Consider the following 26,176-nt stretch of genomic DNA (forward strand, 5'->3'; position numbering starts at 1 on the left):
TACATGCTTTGTAGACTGTGAGAATGTGGGGATGGAAAATGTCTCTTTTGCAGCCCCTTCTCCCACTTATGCAAAACAAAGCATAATTTAAATTTCAGACACTCCATAAACTCCATAACAATTAATTTGGAAGGCATTTTGAACCCCACCCATTATACCACTTCCCGTGTTTTTGTTTTTGTTTTTTTTTCACTCTCATCTTCAGACTTTCTGGTCTTTACAGAAATCATCTTTGCAGGGGACTGAATTATAACACTATCTAAAATAGTGGCCCTCAACTTGAGGAGGGGGAAGACAGAACTTCAGGGAGTCCATCAACTCTGCAAAGTTTTATATGTGAGAATATGAGCTTTGGTCTGGAGGGAAAGTACACGGCTTTCATCCAAATTTCCAGAAAATCATGACCCTCAGTGGCCTACAGAAAAAAAAAAAAACTTTGGCTAAAATGACACCTAAAATTGGTTGTTGGATGGGGGTAAGAGAAGGAACAAGGCCTATTTGGACAATGTAGTTCATAAAGAAGGTAAACCCACAAACAAATCTAAATGTTTTATATATCCAAAGTTGTTTTTTTTTCTTTTTAGGCTTAACTTTCTTTCCATGGTTTTAAGGAATGACCTTAATCCTTAATCCCAACTGAAGAGGCAACCAAACAGAAAAGATCAAACATACACTGGGAATAAACCGAAGCAATGCTTTATTGTGACCACAAAGCACCAGTTCAACAAGGCATTGACACACAGAGATTTGAACCAATGTCTCTTTGAACAGAGATGTAGCAAGCCCACTTTTTCAAGTTCTTAAAAACAAGTACTCAAACCAAGAATCCAACAGAGCATCAGAGCAATTAAAAAAATATTACACCATCATGAAGGAATATATATAAAAATACTCTGTACTAGTAACAAGGCTTTTTGATCTATAACTCTTGGCAAATTCCTTCAGAAACAAATTCGTATAAATACAAACCATAAAGTGAAAAAATGTTTTCTTCTTCGGAAACAAAGAGCCAATTTGAAAGTAAATCTATGCAGAAAATACCGTTACCCCGTATGAAAGAAGCTGAAGATGGAGGGACATCCCAAAGACACAACAGAGTTTCTCTTTTTCAGAGGTTCTGCTCCTGTAGGGGCCATGACGCACGATCGTCTCAAACATCGCAGTATATCCCAGTGAAACCTTAATAAGGTCAAGTGGAGGACCCTCTATAAAAAAGGGTGTCGGCAATTCCATCCAAATAACACAAGCTCTAAGGAGCAGAGGAATTCAAGGGAGACAGCAATCTTTCTTTTCTCCCCTTCCCCCAAGTGTTCTTGTTTTTAATCTCCCTACATCTGTAACCAAAAGATCATTCAATTCAATCCTTTTTCAAGGATTCTGGGAAAGCAATTTGAGAAGAAAATCCCTTTGGTGGGGAGGGGTGTCTAATCGTGTCAAAGATCACTCAATTTGACAAGATCCACCAGGAAAACCATCCTGTCTATAAGTTATCCTTGCTCCTCCTGGCTGAATTCAGGTCAGCTGATGGATTGCCTAGTCTATCCAATAGGATAACGTTTCATTTGACTGAAATTCTTTACATATACACATGTATGTATTCTGTTTACAAAGTTTCATCACATGAAACTAAATTATGTCATTATGTATTTTTTGAGGTCTAAGACCCCAACTTGACTGTACTATGAAGAGTGGTTCTTTAAATGCTTTGTCTGCAGAGGTTTAACATGATACTCGTAGATTTTCAGAGCAGGCCCCAGTTTTAACTGAAGTCCTGTCAACACGTCATTTCTTGTCATCAATAGCAGGGATTTTCCATCAATTTCCTACAATGGAAGCAAAGGATGAAAGCAACATGTAAGTCCAAATCCAAAGTTCAAAAGAAAAGACATATTGATTGTCTCCAACCCAAAAACATTACTTTTTTATTTATGCCAAATGGAAAAAATGGACTCCTCTATTTTTATGTTCCATCTTCCACTTTTATTTTTGGATTAAATGCAATCCATAGCTGATCTGGTTGTCAAGACCACATTGCTAAAGTTGCATCTTAAAAAAATGATGGCGGACTTGGTATGTATACTTGGTAGGGATCAAAGATATTGTTTCTGAAAGAGATAATGACACTTTCCTTTTATAAAATATATTAAAGTTTATGCGGAATTTCTGTGTACTTAATTTCCTAAAACAACTATAAATTAGGACGGGCAGGGATTATCATAATTTTACAGGCAAACACAAGGAGCAAGGTGTGAAGATCAAGAAGTTAGGCAAAGGTAACAGGATTTGAACTCATCTGCCTACAGCCAAAGCCAATGTTTTTTCCATAACTCCTTTCTGTTTCGCTTGACACTTGCAAGTAAATATGTGTGGTATAGATGAACCAATGGGGCCACAGAGTCCTAGGTTTTCTGGAATCTTGTTACTCACAACAATGGACAATGGAAAAATGATACACTTTTGGTGAACTTCTTTCCTGTCCTTTAAAAGAAGAACAATCCTGCCTCAACCCGAAAATCAACCTCTCGTGTTGCAGGTCCTACCATACTTCCTCTCAGTGGATCCTCAAGATCCCAAATAAGGTAGTGAGGGACAGGGCTCTGCCCCTGTTCTCTCGGAGTCCACTTCCCACACCCTTTAGGTACCCAACCAGAGTGCCCTGGAGACCACAAAGCTTGGAGGTGAAATACAAACAGGTTTCCCATCAAAGACATGAGGATCCCAAATACAGAAAATGGTTTGGAACTTTTGGAAAGAGATCACTGAGAAGGATGCTGAATGCCACCTTATTTTTGTTACTTTTTATTGTGGGGACAAGTGAGCTGGCTCTTAGGGGACCTGGACCCAAGAGATGGACCAACTGTGCATGTTAGGTAAGCCCTGACATGTCTGTACCCACCTCTCCCACTGATGGACAGACAAGGGGACATGGTGTATAACTGTAACTCTACAAAACTGTGACTCCTTCCTACACTGATCCCTAGAACTCCAAATTCCCTTGTGTTTTGCCAGACTGTGAAGAACATGTGCTTTGTACATCTCTGTGTGTGGAGAAACAGCACTGGGCTAGTGGGCTGACGAAACACTCACTTTGTGACCGGTAAATCCCTTCCTCCTCTGTCTCCTTGGTGGCAACGTGGGGATTTGGGGTTTCTGACAGGATTCCATGAGATACTATTCTCGCAAATGCTTCCTGAGCTATAAGTTATACAATCGCTTGTCATTACTCCTCAACAGACCCATGGTCCTCATGTCATTTGTCAACCACCTACCATGAACCAGAGCAGAAGGACAAGGAATTACTTATAACCGCTCTGTGGTGTTTTTGAACTCTGAAAATCTTTATTTTGCCGATTACTAGAAAAAAAAGATCTCACATTAATTTGTGAGAGACAACTAGTCAAAAACATGGTGCATAAAGCAGTTAGTTGACAGGGCAAGAGTGAAAAATTAGATGAGGACATAGGAATGGACGCTAACCCTCAAGTATTTTCTTCTCCTTAAGCAGCTAGCAAGCCCAAAGACTGCCCCTCAGTAAAACCCGTAAGCATAAGAGTTTGCAGAAGAGCTTTTGACATGCGGAAACCACAGTAGCAGTTCTGAAGGCTCTGTGAGGTCACAGGAATCTGAATCACAGGTTCCTTCAAAGCTCGCAGTCTATCTTAGATTGATGGAGATGAACACTGATTCACTTGGAATGCTGTATAAACCAGCAAAGCCCTTCCTGCTCTCCAACTTTCCTTTGTTGTTAAATGACAACAAAGTATGAGCAAATGCTCATACTTAACTTTGTACATGTTTTAAACAGGCCTCAGGAAGAGATGACACTGCTTTCATTTCTACACAACAAGAAAACTTCCTCGACTAACTGAAAGTGAATTTTTTTTTTTTATCTTTGCTGGCAAAAAACTCCTTCTACAACTCAGCATTTCTGTCAGAAGCCAAGTATGTCTGTGAAAGATGCTGAAATTTGGATTTTATTTAAGACAAAATAGAAAATCAAGTTTCATGCTCCAATTTGATTTTCCCTTTGTTCAGTAGCCACACTGAAGTTCACCTCACACTAGCAACGGTAAAAGAAAGCTCCATCTGGCAATCCTCATTTTAAAAATTTGAAATGAATCTAACTCATACATACAACAAAACCTTCCTCTTGAGCCATGACTACAGCAGCTCAAATGAACGGCAGTGGAACACAACATAATGGGAACGTGAGCTTCCAGGTCAAGCAAACTGTTGTCCAAACCCTGCCTCCACAACTTATTGTGTGGCCTTTGGTAAAGTAAAGGACTTGTCTTCCCTGAACCCCGGTTTCCTCACTTGTAAAATGGAAATAAGCCCCTGAAGGATTCTAGAGATTAGAAATAAATCATTCATGGAAGGCACCTAGCACAGTGCCTGACATATGGGAGATTTTCAATGACTACCAAGTGGAAATGCAAAGGCTTTGAGAGAAACAGGATGTGTTCCAATTCCAAATCCATCTACTGCTTCCTTTCTGGAAGCGTGCTCCCTGCCTGAATGCTACCCGTTGCCAGAGGGATGCAGGCATATTCCTGTTCAACTTCAGAAAATTCGGTAAGATTAAAAAAGCTCAAAGACTACATCAAAAATTTTGTCTCATAAAAACTGCAAACACAGAAAAGTTCCTTGATTAAGGAAGCAAATCATTTGTTACATAACTTCTATAAAAGACTGGGATGCAAATGAAATCCGAATTTTGCCAGTCAGCATGGTGTACTAGAATGAGCATGAGATTGGAAACTGGAAGACAGAGTTTCTGATGCAGACTCCACCAGTAATTTTCCACAAGCAACCACTCCTCTATACCCCAGTTTGTTTATTAGTATAAATGAAGGGGTTGGAGTGTGACCAGATCCAGTTAAATAAATAAACATTAAAAAACATCCCATGATTTTGCATATACATCATGATTAAAGTCAAAACAAAGAGATAATTCACATTTTGGGATCCTGTTTACATTCCTGTGTTAAGGGATAATCATTTGTCACTTTCAGTGAAGCTTTGTACATTGCTTCTGTCTTCCTGAAAGAGTAACCAAGTACCTGTTGGGCAATAATATTCATGCAAAAAAAAATGTCTGCATACTTAAGAAGCTCGAGCAAGTACTCTTGCATGGAAGTAAGGCTTAGAGATGATCGGTGTAAATTTCCAATGAGGGCAAGACCCTTGATCTAAAAATAAATGAGTAGGCTCCTTAGATGTTACAGCTCAGTAGATAAGCATGTGTTTTAGAGTAAGACATTATTTTATTGCTTATTAGGTGGGGCTGGGCAAGTTAATCTCTCTAAGCCTCATTTCCTTATCTATATGATGGAGGGAAAGTAGCTACTGTATTTCACTGCTGAAAGGATTACTGCAATAACATACGTGAAGCAGAATGCCTGATACCTACAGAGTACTCAATAAATGCTAGCTATTAAAAAAAGTATATAAAAAAATCTTAACCCATTTACTGTTCACTCTTTCTCTCTGCGAACACTAATCTACACCTTGGTAGCTTTTTCAGTTGAGCCTAATTGTGATATGGTCCGTTGGAAATGTATGGGAAGAAAGATGAGGTGGGAAGAGAAAAGAGAAAGAGGCTAGGAAGAGAAAAAGAGTGGCCGTCAAGCAAGAGGCAAACCGGTTAATAGCAAGGAAGGACAAGGAATAAGTCAAAGAGAAGTCAATGGGCTTTATGATGGTGAGACCCTGCAACTAACTCAGAAAGCCATATTTGTGGTGGTGGTCTCCACCCCCTATACGGTGGAGAGGAAATGAAAGCTCAGTTTAGACCAGAAGACCGGCTAGAAGCCAAACTCTGCCGCTTCCTAGTTTCTTGCATTAACATCTGGCCCATTATTTCTTTCCTCTGTGAAATGAGAGGTTTGCACTAAGCTGGTTTCTGTCCATTCTGCTTTAACACACTCTCAGATTCCAACTCTGTCTTTGATACGCATCAGACTCACCAGCCTTATAGGAAAGTCTCCCTGTGAAAGAACAAAGCACAGACTCCTTACCAATGACGTGGAGGAATCTGATGAAATAGGTTTTCTTTTTCCACTTCGGTCTTCCCCCTCACATTTTCTAGAACTTTCTTTGTAACAACTCTCTTGCCATTCACTATCTGGCTACAAGTGGTGACCAGTCTGAAGTTTCCCATTCCACTGCTTACAAAGGGTAAAAATGTTTCAGAGGAAGGGGCACTTGTTCTGGAGCCCAGGGATACAAACGTGGAAAATCCTGTGTCCAGTATGGGGATCACATCAAAGAAGGAGGAGCGGAATCTTCTGGCCCTACCCATATGACCAGTGGAAAAATAGTCCCATGAGAAGTGGTCTTTGTCTTCAAAGACATTTTGAAAGCCACAGTGTGGCCTCTCAAACCATGGTTCCTCTTTCAAACAGTTTTTGTCCCTGCTGAAGTCCCCTTTATCTTCCATTTTGATGCGGTTTCCTCTGGACTTGTCATAGTTGTTGCGTTTCTTGGCATCAGACAAGACCGCATAGGCTTCTGCTACTTGTTTGAATTTCTCTTCAGCTTCCTCCCTGTTTTTTGGGTTCTTGTCTGGATGTACCTGAAGAGCTAACTGGTGGTAAGCCTTCTTAATATCAGACGGGGAAGCATTTTGAGGCACTCCTAGCACTTTGTAGTAATTCACCATGTTTCTTTAAAAAACCTTTCCTTTCTAAGACACAGAGTTTGTTTTCAGAAGAATTTCCATATAATTTTGGAAAGGAATATGGTGAACTACTCAAGTCTACACCAAGACCGTTTGAATCTCATCACATGGTTGTTGGGACAAACTCTCCTCTGGGGAAGAAATTCCTCTTTGGTGTCCTCTACAATTCCACCCTCTCCATCGGCCCTGATCCTGCAGCTCAATGTGGGGGAGTGACTATGAGCTCAACATTATCAGCCAATGACTCCCAGCTGATGCTGTGCTTGCCTTGCATTCCTATTGGTGGAAAATTTGAGATGGATAATATACATATTAGGAAGACTTCACCTAGTTTAAGAAACCAACACTGAGCAGCTTGTCTACAGGAAAAACAAAACAAAACAAAAAACTGTTTATGTGGCTCAGAAAGAAGTCTACCTTATTTGTTAAAGTAATAGTCAGAACCAAAACGGGTCTTGACCTTAAATCAGACACAAAATCCATTTTGGCTCATTGTGAGGGCTCATGCCTTCAGTGACTTAATGGGTATCTCTGTGTTATTTAATATTTGCTGCTGGCACAAAGTGGGTGATAAAGGGGCTCTATTACAAAAAAAAATCTTGTACACATTTCTGATGAAGGAAAAAGAATGAAACTCACTTCATCAACTGAGGAAACTGGGTTACAGAGATGTCTGCCTAGATTTAAAACAAAACAAAACAAAACCCAGAATAGATACAAGGAACAGAATTAGAAATGAAGGCTTCCCATGTATGGTCAGATAAGGCTTCTTCACTTCAGCTATCTTTTAAAGTTAGCCTTTTTGAAACTTATCTCTGGACTTAAAAACAAAACTAAGTAGCAGCATCACAACTGGAAATGCTTTAAAAAATGACTTCGAGGCTCAAGTGTAGCAAGGCCTGTTGGTGGCTCTTTTTTTCCAGGACACAAAACTACACATTTCTCAAGATTTCCTTGCAATGTGGTATGACCATGTGACCACATTCTGGCCAATGACAGATGAAACGATGATGTGTTTCTATGTGCACCTGGCCCATAAAACCGCCTACGTGTGCCCCTCCTTGCACCTTACCTTTATGCCAACTGGATGTCAATGCCTGGATGATCCTGATCTTGCTGAAGATGACAGAGCCTCCATCAACCTGGGTTCTTGAATTATAGTGAAGGAGAACACTCCCAAGACCACCTTGGACTATTTACATGAATAAGAAACAAACTTCTACTCGGGGTGCCTGGGTGGCTCAGTTGGTTAAGCCTCCGACTTTGCCTCAGGTCATGACCTTGAGGTTTGTGGGTTCAGGCCCCACATTGGGTTCTGGGCTGACAGCTCAGTGCCTGGAGCCTGCTTCAGATCCTATGTCTCCCTCTCTCTCTCTGCTCCTCCCCTACTCATGTGCGTATACGTGCGTGAGCTCTCTGTCTCTCAAAAAAATGAATAAACATTAAAAAAATTTTTTTAAAGAAACAAAATTCTATAATTATGCCATGACACATGTTTTCATCTACTTGGGACAGCAGTTAGTAGAATACACCATTTCTACAACTTCACCTTTACTTCTAGAACTTTCTATAATGTCACTAACCAGAAGACTACAAAATCCTGCAACACTTAAAAATCTAAAATTCTATCTCTCACTCCTCACTCTCATTACACCCACTTTCACATTTCAAATCCACTTTTTCCATGGTTATGAGTCTCCTTCAGGCTCTTTCTTTGTATCAAGTCTGCACCCCCCGGTTGGCACTGGGAACCATTCTTTTATATGCCCTCTCAAACTGCTCTCTTAGGCTATTAGCCATCCACTGTGCCCATGCCACAAGCACCACATTCAGGAGCAGTGTAGCAATCCAGCTTCTCTGACTCCTATACCTGGTGCAGCTGGGGAAAAAAAATCAAGACGCTGTGAAGATGAAACATTAGACGTGGGCACTGTGCCGGTCTCAGCTGGGTCAGTAAAAGTCCTCAACAGTTCTGGGTATCCTCAATCAGATCTCTCTCCCATTCCCCATGGTGGTCGCTCTTAACGGTCACTGCTTTCCTCTAGTTCCTTACTAAACCTCTCCCCATCCTGTCCACTCCAAGCACAGGAGCTTGCCTCTTGTTTAGCAAAGGAAATAGAGACTGTCAGGAACTCCCTTACTGTCCCTGGGGACAAGGGCCATCTTAGCTAGATCGGTATACATCCTCACCTATGTCCCTGGAGCACAGGAAGGATAGAGGAAGAACAGGAAGGACAGGGGAAGATATCCCTGTCTTGCTCAGAATTAATCCCTTCATATTCTTTTTAAAGCAACAAAATAAAATATCTGAATATTTTATCGACCAAACTGAATGAAGTGAACCATGTATATTATGGCCGACATTATATCTTATTATGGTAAAATATATATAACAGCAAGTAGGCCATTTTAATGAACTGTTTTTAAGTGTACAATTTAGTGGCATGAATGTATTTACAATGTAGTGAGATCATCGCCACCATCTATTTTCTAAACTCTTCCATCACCCCAAACAGAAGCTCTATTAAGCAGTAACTCCCCCTGCCCCCAGTCCTTAATAGCCTCAAAGTTGCTTTGTGTCTCTATGAATAATTTGCCTGTCTTAGATATTTCATATAAATGGAATCATATAATATTTAATTGGTTTACTTCACTTAGGAGAGTGTTGTCAAGGTTCATCCATATTGTGGCATGTGCCAGAACTTCATTCCTTTTTATGGCTGAATAATATTCTGTTGTATGTATATACCACATTTTGTTTATCCATTCATCTGTTCATAGACACCTGGGTGGTTTCCACCTTTTGGTTGTTGTGAATAATACTGCAGTGAATATTTGTGTACAAGTATCTATTTGAGTCCCTCTTTTCAATTCTTTGTGGGGAATTATTGAGCCATATGGTAATTCTATGCTTAACTTTTTGAAAAACTACCAAACTTTTCTACAGCAGCCGCATCATTTTATATTCCCACCAGCAATACATGAGGGTTCCAATTTCTCCTATCCTTGCCTTTCCATACTCTTTGATCTCATCCTTTTCCTTATCCTCAGGGAGTTTGCTTTATTTAACTGTCCTCAATTTCATTGAATTTTAACCTGTGTAATTCTTTTGGCTACTTTCCTGCATGTAAATAAGTTTGAGTGTCTCCTCTCTTTGAAAAGAGCTCTCATGTCTATATACTGCCACCACCCCTACCCCCACCTACTGGTTCTCCCTCCACTTGCCTATTTCCTGTTCATTCCTCAGCTTGGAGGAAAGGGTCCTCCACCTCAATAGTCACCAATACTCCCCCACCCCCAACTCCACTGAAACCCCACCATCATTCGCAGACTCCACTGGGGCTTCACCTTTTTGAGGAATTTGACCTTGTCAATCATTTCATTTTTCTTAAAACTTCCTCCTTCATTGGTTTCTGTACAACCCCTCATTACTGGTTCTCTCCTCACCTCCCTGACTTCTTTCTCAGTTGCTTTTCATAGTTGCCTTTTTTGTCCCAACAATTAAAAACCTTGGTGTTCCCCAGGGTGCTGACCTTGACCTTTTTCTCCCCCCGCCCCCCTTCTATATGCCTCTCTCATTCTCATCCTTCTTATGACTGTTGATGACCTCATATCTCTGCCCCTAGGTCTTACTCTTCCCTTGAACCATCTGCTAGATATGTCCACCTGGAGGTACTACAGGCCTTCAGATTTAATGTGTCCCAAACTGTGCTCATTTTAGCCCTTTTACAACTTACCTCCCACAAACATCCTAGTTAATGGCACCACTTTACAACCCACCCAATCTGGAAACTTGGCAGTCACCCAAGTCCCGTTCTTTGCCATCTGTGGGCAGTGAGCTCGGTCTTGGGTTACAGCAGAGAACAGAGATGGGACAAATCTTCACCCTCTATTGCCAATGATCCACTAAATTCTTCTGGCCATCTTCCCATATTTTCGAAGCCATCTTTTCCTTTCCCCAGTGGAATTATTACAGCCAGCTTTCCCACCTTCTATCTAGTTGTCCTCCAAGCCACATTCCACATTGCCACCAGACTGATCTTTCAAAAACACAAATCTCATCCTGGCACTTGCTTCCCACTTAATATCTTTCCATGGTTTCCCAGTGCCTTTCAGGTGAAGTCTTCCGTCTGCCAGGCAAACCAGACTGTCTGTACCCTGGACCCCTGTTTATCTTTCAGGCTTATCCCTTGATGTTCCCTGCTCCACACCTCTAACTACAAGGTACTTGGAATTCTCAAGATAAATCATACTTTTCTCGTGTCCTCATGCCTTTGTATTTGATCTTCCCCTGCCAGGAATATTCTGTGCTTCCTTCAAATGGTTCCCACACCTACAATCATTTCAGGTGGTTTGTTAAAGTAAAATAATACTTGTAATGATGAGCACTAATTACTTCAACAGTTTTATATTTATTTTAATAAGCCTTAGAAAAAGCTACAATAACTATTTAAACAACTGAACAAGTGAATGAGACAAAGAAGCACCATGAATGTACCTGGCTAGGTGATAATGTCTTATAACTGGTCTCATTTCAAATAAATGACTTAAACAACCATTTGGGATTTTGGGTTTATAGAAATATATTCTATTTCAATAAAAAATTCAAATGGTTTCTTCCTTATCAGTTTTGCTTTCAATTCTCTTGACTATTTTCTTATTGTTAGCATCATCCACTGACTTTTTAACTATTTCCCAAATATTTGTGGACTGGAAGGACACAGCGGCAGAATCTGAGTTGCCACTTCCTCTGTTGATTATGTTATAAAATATTTTAAGCATTTCAGGAGCCTCCAACTGTAAAGAAATACCAGGTGTCAAAGCACCTTAAATATTTTCAGTAGTTGGTATTATAAAATGCTTAAAAAGTAATAAAAGTGATTTCTAATTTGTGGGGACTTAACTAATCTAACTCAGAGCTGAATGTACCATGGAGCTAGTGAAGCTTAACTTTTGCCTTAGTAATTGTGTATTCATATTTCCTGATTTTTCTCCACAAGGAGGGCTCTTAAAATTGTAAAAAGCTTCCCAAAACCTAGATTGGTCCTGGGTCTAGTTAGAAATATCCACCAGAATCACTACAGTTGAAATCCATCTGGCAATGACTTCGGCCACTATGCTCAGAGTTGCTCTGATTGGTCTCCCTACTTGACTGCTCCATTTGGAAATAATGTTATTTGGCAATTTGTAGCAGTGAGAATTTGTATTCATATTTGTTAAGTCAGTGGCTTCAGAAAGTTAGCAAATAGCCATCTGAAAAGAAATGCATTCCAAATGAATGGTTTAAACAACCAGTTGGGCATTTCAGAGTAAAATACTGCTCTTAGTCATGTGGTTTGGGGACAATGAGGAGATAATAGAGTAAAATTAATTTGTCACCATGAATTGCATATTACATTGTTATGATACTCTGAGGAAAAAAAAATCTCAGTGATACATATTGTTCTAGAAACAGAATCACCGATGTTACTCACTTGTAAGCTTGAGGAACCTGAACAATGTGAATTATAGGACACCGATTGAGTGGCAGACTGCTGTCTTCCAACTCCTTCATATATAATGTGACTATGTGAGTCAGACAGACAAAGACATGGAGGTGTAGTGACTACATGACGAGCGGCAGAGCTGGCTGTGACCCACATTAGGGTCCAGTCTGAGTGGTGATGAACCGGACTGCCAGAATTCCTTAAATGGCAACTAAAAGCACTCTCAATAGAAGTGGCTTCATACCGGAGAATGGTGCTCATTTAGCCTTCAGAGTCTGACAGAGTAAACCTTATCCTAAATGTTCTGTGAGGGAAGCGGAGATGCTTTTGAGTAAGATTAGTCAGAGGGTTCTCTTAAAAACTAATGCTAGGAAAGTAAAGTCCTTTTACTTCATAAGTACCTTTGACTCTTGAAAACCACGCAACTTGAATCTAAGGGCAAGTGCCATATCATCTAGTCACCCAAATTCAACACTGTATACCCAATATCTCAAGTGGTTTTGTGCTCTGTGCTGTGCATTGAAAGCATACTTCATCAAGGCCAGTTCTAAACTAATACCTGACTATTAGTGCAGCAGCTTGAGCAATATTCTGCTTGTTTACATCAACATTCACTTTATAGAAACCTGTGTCCTAGAAAGGGCAGACTCTTCAGGATCCTCCAGTGATCAATATCAATCAGGAGAAAAGAAACTTGGAGTCATGACTCTAACTAACACTCTTCACCACAGCATGAGAGACCTGTCTGCCAGAAGACACCTGGGAAAATAGTCACCACACCGCGGTGTCCATAGGAAAGAGAGCACTGACAGAGTTGTCATCACTGTGTCCTCCACTAAGGACTCCCACTGCCTCCTGTTCTTACAGGTCAGTGAACCCTCTGGAACACTATGTTAATGGGGCCAGGGAACCAAGGAAGAGTGAGTGATATCACTGGTCTTAAAGGGGACTGACCAGAACAGTAAACAACCTGAAACACACATACGCTATTGACACTGGGTCATCCTGGGTGGGGCAAGGGGCCAGGCAGGGGCTTAGACCTTCCCTCCGGACAGTTCTTTTGGCTTACAGTTGTGGCTTACGCAGAAGGGTCAAAACAATTTTACAGAAGAAAACTTGATAGAGATCACTGTACCAGAAGGAAACTTAATGGAAACCATTGTCATGTGGCAGTGCAATGTGTCTGCACAGGGAAAAGGCAGTCATGCAAAAATCACCAGCTTAACCAGATGCTTCATACCCCAGGAACATGGGACACCATTTCTGCCCTTTGGACAAACCTTACTCAATGGCCTGACATCTTCCAAGGAGGCATGCTACTAGAAAGCCACATCTGTGTCTGGTTGCTACAGCAACAGAATATCCAGTATGGTACTGTGAGGCCATATCACGAAGATGGATATCTGAAAGTCAGCCCAGCTGAAGGTGGACATGTCTGGCATCAATGTCACTATTTTAGCCAGCGCTAAGTTCTGATCACAGTTCTGGAGGCTGGGAGTGCTCACAGTGCCAGCATGGGCAGGTTCTTGGTGAGGTCCTCTTCCTGGCTGCCAGGTGGTATCCTCTTGCTGTACCCTCACATGGCAGAGAGAGACAAGCGAGCTTTCTGGTATCTTCTTTCCAGGGCACTCATCCCATCACGAGGGCCCTATGCTCATGACCTCATCTAAATCTGATTATTTCCCAAAGCCCTCCTAATACCATCACATTGGGAGTTAGGGTTTCAACATACGAGTTTTGGGAGGGGCACAGACATTCAGTCCATAACAGTCAGCCATGAAACTAAGCTCCCCACATTATTGACAACTGTACTATCCTTTCCAGACTTGCTCTTTCCAAATTGGTTTAGAGGGTACTCTCCAGTCCTGTCCTGCTACTGTCCAATGGCAGAAAAGCTTTCCCCCAGGAGATTTCACACTGTGGCGCTTCTTATTGTTTATTAGCTGCTGAGACCTGGAAGATGTACCTGGAAGGGACCTGTGTTTGAGCTGGGGGTGGTCTCAGTCTTCCCATCTAGGATGAACTTGGAGAGTGACTGCTGACTTTTGAGGTTCACTGCAGGAAGATCCTTGGAGGTGAAACATGAATCCTTCTTCTTCTTTTTATTTTTAATTTTTTAATGCTTATTTATTTTTGAGAGAGAGAGAGAGTCCAAGTGGCGGAGGGGCAGAGAGAGAGGGAGACACAGAATCCAAAGCAGGCTCCATGCTCTGAGTTGTCAGCACAGAGCCTGATGCAGGGCTTCAACCCATGAACTATGAAATCATGACCTGAGTCAAAGTCAGACGCTCAACCTACTGAGCCACCCAGGTGCCTCAACATGAATCCTTCTGAGGCATGATGATGGAAGAGGCAGGCTAACATAGTAAAGGATCCTGATCCTCAGTTCTCATGGAAATCACAGCAGCTACTTGTCTTATCAGCGGGGCCTGACCAGTGATTCCCTCCTTTCCCTTCTTCTACCTCCTTTAATGACAGGAGGGAAGATGACAATAATTACACGCAGGAGGAAGACGGGGATTACTTCCAGAGAATAATTCAAGGCAGACTCTTTCCAACCACCCTTCCATGAGAATGAAGGAACTCGAGCTTCTAGACCATTTCTCAGGCTCCTGAGTTGGGTTCAGCACAGTAGCAAGATGATGCCCTTTTTCCCTTGAAGGACTTCTGAATGAAATGCTTTGGGAGAATTTGTTCCCTTTTGCCTCCCAGTGTTGCTGGTACCAGAGTGATGTCATCCTTGGGAGAAAGGGCCTGCTCCTGGGCCAAGCTCAGAGCTGGCCAGCTCCATTCTCAGGTCCTGCACAGAATCTGGAAGGCCCAAAGGACACCCCCCTCTGCCCCCAGTCTGGGACATCTGCCTCCGAGGAGTCTGAGTAAAAGTGCAATCTGAAAAACACTTTTGGGCAGCTGGGAATTTGGCCAAGAGACCTTTTAGCTAAGTCCTTTTTTTGGTTAACCTTTCACAATATTGTTTAAATTTAATTTTAGAAGGGAGTTATTCAACTGTAATGACACAAATGGATATCACTCCATTAAAACCGAAAATAAAATATGTTCCAGCCGATCAGCCTTCGCTTTTCAACCTGAGCTATTCTCCCCCACAATTTTATTATAAAAATTTTCAAACATGAAGTTGTAAGAACTTATATAGTGAAAACCCTTATGACCATCACCGAGATTCTACAATTAACATTTTCTATACTTGCTTTATCATGTCTGTCCATCTACTCATTCCTCTCTCCAACTGTCAATACATATTTGATGCATTTCAAAGTAAGTTGCATAAATCAGTAGATTTTTCTAAATATTTCAGCTTGCATATTCCAAATTGTTTAATTTTTTTATAGTTCTTTTGATTTTGAAGTAAAAGGTAGATGCTATGTAACACACAAATCTGAAACATCATAAACCTGTGCATATGCAGTGCATCTACTGATGCGTATACGTATAATCCAAACCCTCATCAAGACACGAAATGCTATCATCACCCAGAAAGTTCCTTTGTGCCGCTTTCTAGTCATTCTCCACTCCCACCTATCCAGAGGCAACCACTGTTTTAATTCTTGCTATCAATGATGCATTTTCCTGTTCTCAATCTTTATCTAAATGGAATTGTGACGGTCTGAATGTTTGTGTGTCTCCCAAATCATATGTTGAAATCTCATCTCCAGGGGGTAGTAAAGGTAATTGGTAATAGTGTTAGGACGTAGGGCCCTTGAGATGTGATTATAAGGATTAGTGTCCTCACAAAATGAGCCCCAGAGAGCTCTCTCATCCCTTCCTCCATCCAAGGACACAGCTAAACGACAGCTGGCTAGGAAGAGGGCCCTCATTAGACACCCCGTCTGCAGTCTCCTTGATCTTGGAATCCCCAACCTCTAGAACCATGGGAAATGAATGTTTGTTGTTTATGCCACCAGTTTCTAGTATTTTCGTTATAGCATCCCAAATGGACTAAGATAGGCACTCTTCAGTATGAACTCCTGTGTGAGGGTTCTCTTACTCAGTGTGATCCTTTGAGACTCATCCAAACTGCTCTACATTAGTAGTAGTTAGTCTGTGTTAGTGGGTGGTATTCCATTGTGTGACTATACTACATTCTCCCACTGATGGACAGTTAGGCTTCCAGGTTGGGACAGTTATGAATAAAGCTACTGAGAACAGTTTTGTACAAATCTCTTATGCACATATGCTTTCATTTCCCTTGTGTAAATTCTCAGGAATGAAACTGCTGGATCATGGGGTAGATGTCTGAGTATTTTACACCGCCAACAACACTGTAGGAGAATGTGTTTGTTCTACATCCTCATGAACATTTAAATTCATTGATCTTTCTAATTTTAGCTATTCTGATGAGTGTGAAGTGATTTAAGCAGCTATTTTGGCAAACTTTCCAAATTAATGACAACAACAAATAGACACACATACAAACACACACACACACACACACACACGCACGCACACATATATACATATGTAGAGAGAAAGGAGGGGGGGGAGAGAGAAAGAGACAGAGATTAAGAGAGAAAGAGGGAGAGACAGAGATCAGGTTTGAAAAAAATATTGAAGGAGGTTTAGAGATTTATATATTAATATATTAGAAAAGTTTACCTACCCAAACCCAGTGTAGAGAATAAGAGATGGCTAAACAGATATGGAAAAAGCAGCCAGACACATTCTTCAACTTATAATTCTATCAATTATATTACAATACTTAAAAAGTAAATTTAATGCTTAGAAAACTGCATCCGTCACTGATTGGGAGATAGGATCTCTGTTTCCCTGCAGGGCTGGTCTGGTGTAGACCAAACATGCCCCCTCAATTTGCTTCCTCATGGTCAAGGCCCTTTGAGCATCATCCCTACAGAGCTGGCACAGCCTTAAAAATGGAGTCCGAAATCATGCAGACAATGGAGAGGGGACCTGCTTCTCTTTCCCTCTTTCCAATACCAGCCCTGGACCTGAGAGAAGAGAATTAACAATCTGGGGGCAAAAACATTGCGCAGGGCCTACCCCAGGCCCTGTGCATACACAGTCCTTTAATCTTTACACCACTACCCTATTGAGTGAGGCATTGATGGCCGCATGTTGTGGACATGAAAGCAAGACTCAGAGATACAGTAACTTGCCCAAGGTCACGCAGAGTTTAACTCTAAATCTGTACTCTTTCCCCTCTACCTTGCTAAGCACCCAGAAAGCAAACTGGAGGGGGCTTACTAGCTCAGTTGGTGCTGAGGCCAGTAGTACATGGTGCTGCATGTCTCTAGTCAGATCCATCCCTCATTTTCCTTTCTTTTGTGTCTTCTCCTTTCCAGGGTGTCTGTGTTGAAGGGAGGGCTGTCCCATCTTTCAGAAGATGCAGATGTAAATGGGCTTTAGCCCTCCTTGCTTCAGCTGTGACTATGTCCCAGGGCTTGGGGCTTCCTCTGGCAGGAAGGAATCATTAGCTTGTCACTTTCCTTCTGCCCTTCCCCACCCTCCTCAGTATCTTAGGGTCTGGTATGATCAGTGTGTGATGTGGAGGACACGCACAGACTCACAGATCCCTCGCTGCTCACTGGTCCTCTCCCCCCTCATTCCCTGTGCCCACTGTGGGGAACAGGTAACCGTGTTCATTTGTGTCTCTCTAGACCAACTTACCTGCTCCTGAAAAGCACTAGCTTGCTCCTCAAATCCCGCTGTTCGGAAATAGTTGACGACATCCATCACAGCCCAGTCTGCAGGGTCTGGTGGCCTCCCATTCTCCATGGAACTGCAAAACACAAATCCGGACATTTGTCATGGCAGAACATGCAAGAGTGTGTGACCGGGCTCACTTACTCAGACTCCCAGGGGCGGGCCCCAGCCAGCTTGCTAGAACCATGGCCCTCTCTTCCCTCAGAGGCCCAGATCTCAGTTTACCTCTCTCAGGACCATAATCATTCTTGTGTTTCTTGGGTTCAGGAGATCATTACTCTTGGCTCAGTCATTGCTTTCCTGATAAACCATTAGACCCTTCATGAGTGGTTCCATGATTTCTGGCAACTCACAGAATTATATTTATACTCCCGGATTACACACACCAGGCCCTGTACAGGATGGCCCCACATACCTGTCTTTTCCCATCTCCTACCACCTTCCCCATTCCCATCCCCACACACCCTCTCTGCAGCTGTGAAACTGCAGGGCTAAAGCCATTCCCCAATATGCTGTTCCCTTCACAGCTCTGTGCCCTTCACATGCTTTTCCAGCCGCTTACAATGCCCCCTCATTTGTCTCTACTTGACAAAATCTGCCATTCCTACCTGGTTCCACCTAGTTCCCATGCTACCTCCTCTGTGAGGCATTTTCTGGCTCCCCCAGGAAACTGTTTTAGTTATAATCTCCTATGCACTTGAGAACTCCATTCAAACTCCATTGTGGTACTTTCCACACTGGATTATACTCTCTGCTTACTGGACAGTCTCTCCCATCAGAGTGGGAGATGAGGGCTAGGAATATACATCTGGGCCTGAATCATTTTAGTATTCTTAGTGTCAAGCATGTATTAGGAACTCAACCAATGTGCAAATGACTAAACAATGATCTAGTCAATGTCAATGCCTAGACAATGATCAAGGATCTGAGAGGGTCTATGGGTAACCTGCCTCAGTGGATTTAGAAAGGAGGGATAGGAAAAGTAGAATCGCAAGAACCAGCTATTACTGTGACTTTGCCTCATTTCTGTTTTAGGAGTATTTGTCTGGATTTCTCTACATCTCATCCAAAGTGATTCTTCATCTAATCGCATTGTTTCCCTGCTTAAAATCCATCAAAAGCTTTCCATTGCCTTTGAGATAAATTTCAAATAGCTTAACTTGGCTTGGGAGATCCTCAGGACAAAGCTCCTGCCAGCTCTCCAACTAGGAATATACTAACGAGCAAACAGACATGGTCCTTACTCTCGTGGACCCACAGTTCTGTGGGGGTAGACACTGATCAGTAATCATACAACTAAATGCACAGCTAGCTGTATGCTATGGAGGACAGGTACACTGTGCTATGACAGTTTAAAGGGCAAGAAGATACTTTCCTGTGGAAGTTTCTTTTGAGGTAAGGTCTAGAAAGCAGCCAGAAGTTAACTGTATGAAGTCAGGTGAAGATTATTTCAGGCTCTTTCATAGGAATATATACAGTCAGCGGAGCTATGCAGATCTTGGAGGCCACATTGAGGATTCTGGATTTTTGTCTACGAGCAATGGGACTTGGTAAATGGTCTGATATAAAGAGGGTGACCAGATCAGATTCACATTTTGAAAAAGAGAATTGGAGAGGAGCCAGAGGGGAAGAAGGGGGTGCCAGTGAGAGGTGGTCTACTGGAGTCATCCAAGCAAAGTCATGGTGATCCAGACTAGAGTGGTGGCTATGGACAGGAGAGGAAGCGTGTGGATGTGAAAGATTTTTAACCAAGAAAATCAGCATGACTTAGTTGTGGACTAGACATAGAGAATGAAGGATATGGAAGTGTCATGGAACTGGAAGGACAGTGGTAACTTCTCTTAGATGCCACTGCTAGGTTCAGTGGGACACACTGAATTTTGAGTACCATCTATATACAAGCAGAGACTGAATGTGGGATATGTGTCTGGTGGTCAAAGCAGATGAGTGGGCAAGAAGTATACATTTGGGAGACAGAAGCATTTAGAGAGTAACTGAAAACTTGGGAGAGGTGAGAAGAAAACTGGGCCTAGAACTAACAACATGTAGCACAAGTTGAAAGCATTCATGTTACTTTTAATGGAAATGAAATTGCGCAGACTTTGGGGATTCCTGAAAACATTCAGATATTCATAAGTCAAGCTGTACATCTTCCTCATCCCTAGCATAATGGTTTGCCCATAGTAGGAACTTAAAATATTTGATTAAAAAACCAAAATTCTGTCTTAAGAAAAGACAGCCCTTAATCAATGGCACACATGATCAATGATTTATCAACACAACACTTGATTTAAAAAACATTTAGAGACAATGCTTACTAGTTAGTAGTGTTTTCCCTTTAGGGCTTAGAGATTGTGAATCTATAAACACTGCATGCCCATGGACACATGCACTCATATACATGCATGCTCACTACGTGCACACACACACACACACACACACCTTCCTACCATTTAACAGGCAATATACACAGAGAAAAAGCTACTTCAACCTAACCTTGGCAAACATTAACTATGTATTTTAAAGTCAAAGCTAAATGTTTTTTTAAAACATTGTCCACATGCTGGGATTTTCCATCATCCCATTAATGTACACAATCACGAGCTGACAGTGGGCACTCCCTTTAAGGTACCATTTTTCTTCCCTCTCTTGCTTAAGGTGGGTTTGAAGAATGTTTAGAAAGGAGTTCATTTTCCAACAAATCTTTTAAGTTTTCTAACGAGCTCACTTCTAGCAGTGAGCAGAAAGTCCCATCAGATATACTTTTAAGTGTACCAGAAAACATCTGAATTCACTCTCCCCGTGGCTGACTTCAATTAACTGCCTTTCCTCATAAAGAATAGTTATCTAATTGTAATAAAAAAGTATGCTACGTTGTCATGTTAGGATGGGAGGCTTTCCTGATTCTTATTCTTCTGGGATATGACATCATCACTTCCATAAATGTGAAATATTCCTGAGTACTAGCAATGCAGCAGAGAACAAAGACTTTACAACACTGTGTGTGGGTAGCGTACCACGAAGAAGAGGAGCCATGGAGAACCGGCGTGCTTTCATATTTAGGGCAAGGGGATCCACACAGAAGAAACAAGCAGCATGAAACCAATCAGTGCATTTGGTGATTGATCCACCCTCAGTTTAGGCCTAGTAGCAAAAAGCCCCCAAATAACTTAGAAGAAAAATCACAGTGTTAGACTACTCACATCCCAAGAGGACAACCTGTCTATCTGCATCTCTTCAGCTCTCCTGCATCTGGCATAGGTCTGAGGCGCACAGCTGATGCAGAGCAAAACGTTTGTGGACTAAGAACCAGAGAGTACATAGAGTCTGTAATACACTTTTTATACATTTCCTATTAACGGCCTCCCAGCTCCTTATCAACTGGCTACTGTAATAACCTGTTTTTAGGAAACTAAGGCTTAGAAAGGTTAAGAAACTCACCCCAAACCACAGAGTAGATAAATCAGGAATGGATTCCATATATATTTCTTCCAAATCTGTGCTTTTCTACTCTCCTTAACTCACTGATGCAACAAAGATTTACTAAAAGCCTACTGACTTCTCAGTCCTAGATGCAAGGTTACAAGGATAGGAATACATAGTCCCTGCCCTCAAGAGCTAGCAATCTGATGAGGGAAGCAGACATGTAAACAGCTAACTCTAAGTAACACTAGAATTGACAGGTGGGATGCCTAGGTGGCTCAGTCAGTTAAACACCTGACTCTTGATTTTGGCTCAGGTCATGATCTCATGGTTCATGAGACAGAGCCTGCATCTGGCTCTGCACTGACAGCACAAAGCCTGCTTGAAATTCTCTCTCTCCCTCTCTTTCTGCTCCTCTCCTACTCCTCTCTTCTCTCTCAAAATAGAATAAATACACTTAAAAAAAGAGAGAGAGAGAGGTAAACAAGTGCTATTGAAGGCACACGTGCTGGAGGGCCCAGAAAGTTCTGCCTGACTAGGACACCTTAAGATTTTCAATGGCAATTTTGAAAGGCATCTATTGCTCCAGACACATCCTAAGTTAGGCCTTGAGAGAGGATGGCTTGCAAAGGCAGGCACATGCAGGCACATGTTGTCACTTCAAGGTTGTTTATGGTAGAGTATGATGGATAATTTTGCTGGGCCCTTCCAGTGTTTTTGGCAACAGTTTTAAGAAGAAAACTGGAGATGATCAAGGGCAACATGAAAGTGGGGGCTGGGGGACCCGAAGTGCCAAGGCCACATGAAATTATGACTACATTTCAGACAATGGATTTAAGGGTCACCTCTTCCCACTAGGAAAGCCATACATCTCCTAAAGGACTGCTCTTTGTGGCCAAACTAAGACACTTTGTTCCCTTTTAAATGGACCATTCTCTCCAAATCTTTTCTTATAACTTGTGCATGTCAAATTCCAGAAGGAATTTAAATGGCGCTGTTTAAAACACCTCCCAGATGGTGGTCCCCATTGTGGCTGCTAATTTTGTGTTGATGAAATGAGATGGCAGATACAAAAGTTCCATTATCCATTTGATATTTATTATTCACTATCATCAGAGCAAAATGTTTCTTAAAATATAATGTATAAAGATGACAAATTCAGGAATATTTTTCCAGGCATGGGATATTTAAAAATATATATATTTATTTTAACTTATTACAAAAAACTAGCAAGAAATGAAGGATAGAATTTTCTACAATCCCATCACTTAATCAAATCATTTAACACAGTCACCATTTAGTCCTTGTGTATATGGGTTAAGTACATCATACGTATATTGATAAAAATTATATCATGCGCGGATAATTCACACTGGGAAGCAATTATACCTTAATTAAACAATCACCTCACTTTTAAAGAGATCTAGAGACACAATCATTGGGACAGAAATGCAATACATAACAAATCTGGCACATACATGCAGATGGAAACCTTATTATAAGCGTTTTTCATGTTGGCACATTATAATTTTAAGTGCTGGCAGCATAAGTCTCCATTTCTCCTTTACACATTAGTGAAGGCAGGTGGAAAATAGCTGAATCCCTTTCTCAGAATCTAGCATGTGTGTATTTTATAGTACTCATGATATTCTCGATTCTGAGGGTTGGTCAGACCAAAAGGAAACTGTGCATAAATATAATCCATATGAGATTTCAAAACCCCATTATACTCATTAATTGCATTTCTGCTTTAAAGTTCAGAGCAAAAGCTATTTTAGACAGTAGTCAATGTAATATAGTAATATATTTATCACATTACTCCTTTTATACAGCTAATTCTCAATGTTACTTATGTTTCCATTCAGAAATGCATTCTAACTTTGTAGTGCCTTGATCTTTATAACTTATTTTCAAAATGAAATTAAACTACTCTTTGCCCATATCTTAGAACAGCCTTTGGCTAAAAGCAATATAATTCTGATTATAATAAATTAATATTGATTTTTTTTTGCCTATGACATATCTCACAACACAGCAACTAAATGAGCTTTAGTTTTATCTCTACTCCTTCTTCCCTCTCCCTTCAACCAAACTAGCAGGGATCTGGCTAAAAGGAAGGCCTAAAAAAAAAAAGATGATTCAAAGTTTCTTGACAGGCCATTTTTCATTTTTTTAAAACTCTGATAAGTAAGAGTTGACTGCACTTAGCTGCAGCACATTCAAGCAATGAAAGCACTGAAAAAAACAAATAACTCTTCAAGCCTTCTGTATATTTCAAGTTCTTTAGTTTGGCATTCAGAAATTTGATTCAAACGTAACTTTCCAGGCTTATTTCCCATTCTAAGTTTGTACTGAAATCCAACTGGGCAACATCCTGGATTTTCCCATATCCACAGTTTGGTCATGCCATTCAAAGCTCTGTCAGTTCAGCCGACAAAGATTAGAATCCTAATCACTTTTTAAAGGTACTGGTTAAACGTCCTATTCCTAATATCCCAAAGCTCTTATTCTAATCATTAATTAATTTTAACCTGCCTACTCTAAGCCAGGCACTTGATGAGCCTTGGGAACTCTGTCTAGCGAAGGGGAAAATCTCAAGTCATCCAACTGATGAAAAGGGTTATGTGTGTCCCCTGCCTTATTCCACAAGTGGTTAAGGAACAGGAGGAATCGACAGATGGAAGAAGGAGGGCAGAGAAGTAAAAGTCACCATGGCAAGGTGAGTCAGGCCATGCTAGGTGTGGAGAGAGGCTTTGGGGGCCTGAATCAGAAGCAACACAGGAGCGGACCCCAGGGACAGACAGGGCATCTTCCTGTATTTCTTTCCGCTGTACTAGACTCTTCCTTCAGGCTGATGGCTCTCCTCCAAAATCACATGGCATTCTGTCTTTGACATACCTCTGCTGGGAATGTCTCCCCAGCACCTCACCCCATCTTTCCAAAAACAAGGGATTCTGTAACTGCCTCTTTCCCTACCTGTTCTCAACTTATTTGTACAAATAAAGACCTCTGAACAAGTGTAAATAAGGACACTCCTCTCAAGAGGACGCAACGAATTAATTTTTTATTCACTATCAGATACAATTCATGCCAAAATTCCCGCAAAACACAAACACACTTATGTTTCATATCCCAGTCAACACTAAAGACAACTGTGCAAGCACCACCAGATGAGCCTTCCCTCCCTGCTCTGAGCCACAGCCCAGAGGTCACTATTCCAAAGGACTTAACTATGGCTTTATTATTAGACAAGCTCGGCTTTCCTTCTGTAAGGATATCAGTAGCGTGCCAGAAACTAGGTAGAAAACAGCAACCCATCAGAGCCGCTAACGTATAAAAGATATATAATGCATGTGTGTGAATTTTGCTGGATTTGACTGAAACTCCTGTTGTTTTCATGCTTTAAATGATGACATGCTTGGCTGACTCTCTGGTTTTATGCATTTTATGCTTTTGAAATGTACACTTCTTTAAAAAAATTTTTTTTAATGTTTATTTATTTTTGAGACACACACACACACACACAGAGCCTGATGCGGGGCTTGAACTCACGAATGGTGAGATCAGACTTGAGCTGAAGTCGAACGCCTAACCGACTGAGCCACCCAGGTGCCCCTGAAATGTACACTTCTTTAAGGTAGTTGTTTGCAATGGACACAATACAAATAAACACAATAAACAAACTCAATTCTTAACTCAGGTTATCATTTAATTTAAGGGAATAATCAAATATTTGTCATAAGACACTATGACTAAACTGAATTCTGTGCCCCCCCTACCAATTCATATGTAGAAGCCCTAACCCTCAATATGATTGCATTTCAATATAGGGCTTTTAGTAGATAGGACAATTAAGATTAAATGAGGTCATAAGGGTAAGATCCTAATCCAGTAGGACTGGCGGCCTTATCAACCAGCATGCATGCACTGTGGGAAGTCCACATAAAGACCAGAAACACAGGTCTTATCAGGAACTGAATCTGCTGGTACCTTGATATTGGACTTCCCAGCCTCCAGAACGATTTCTGTTGTTTAAACCACCCAGTCTATGGTGTTTTGTTATGGTAGCCTGAGCCAATATGCCATCTGAGTATCATAGTGAACAGACACCATAAAATATTAAGGAATGAATTTTAGCTTCACTAAGAAAAATAAAACTGTACCAGTTACGAGTATCACTATTAACTTCCATATACTATTTGTATTCAAGAAACCATATAGCACCCTAACTTATCCCGCCAAAAATATCTGCAGAAGGGTTACAACATCAGATCCTGATTAGAAAGGTTATTTTTCAAGTTTGAATTATGGGCTCAGTTTACCTCCCCTCCTATTCTCTTTTTTCTTCTTCCCTCCTTCTCACCATTCCTTCCTTCTTTCCTCCCTCTCTTCCTTCTTCCCTTCCTTCTTTTCTCCCTTCCTCCCTCCCTCCCTCCCTTCCTTCCTTCCATCCTTCCTTCTTTCCTTCCTTCCAAACCATTAAGAAGCATTTGGTATTTAGCCACTTAAAATGTTTTAGGAGTTTTGTTTCCCCTGCTTTTAGTATAGAGGTATCTTACCATCATAATGACCCTCTGTTTCAGATTGCTATTCCCTCGAAAGAATAGCATGGTGGGAAACATCACTCATTGTGTTCACATAGAGTCAAGGAGTGTGGTTGTGGGGTCTGGGAAAGGTAAAAACAGACAAGAGGAGCCTAATGGGGAGAGAGTACCCAGGAACTACCCAGCAGATGGATATAATTTCCTCATGGCTTTCAAAGAAAATACATCTAAGGACTACTGATTATTTATGGGGCACCACAAATGGACAGGATTAGGAGCAAATGAGCAAAAGCTGAAACCAGTGATCAGACACACAATTATTTCTATCAGTTTCCTCTTCCTCCTTTGCTAAGGAGCCAGGC

General features: G+C 41.3%; 1 protein-coding gene across 1 annotated transcript in view; it reads right to left on the reverse strand.

Moving 5' to 3' along the window:
* Window positions 1-680: 680 nt before the first annotated feature.
* The window catches only part of SAMD13 (sterile alpha motif domain containing 13), a 45,393-nt gene continuing 19,897 nt past the window's right edge, over window positions 681-26,176 (reverse strand). The window contains exons 4-5 of the mRNA XM_047082339.1: window positions 17,812-17,923; window positions 681-1,823 (exon numbers count right to left, since the gene is read on the reverse strand). Coding sequence (XP_046938295.1) covers window positions 1,680-1,823; window positions 17,812-17,923 — 256 coding nt within the window. The 3' untranslated portion in view covers window positions 681-1,679. The remainder of the gene's footprint in view (window positions 1,824-17,811; window positions 17,924-26,176) is intronic.

The sequence above is a fragment of the Lynx rufus genome, unplaced genomic scaffold (assembly GCF_022079265.1).
Source record: "Lynx rufus isolate CCGP_SWC_20201006 ecotype Redwood Valley unplaced genomic scaffold, mLynRuf1.p SCAF_2, whole genome shotgun sequence".
NCBI classification, from domain to species: Eukaryota; Metazoa; Chordata; class Mammalia; order Carnivora; family Felidae; genus Lynx; species Lynx rufus.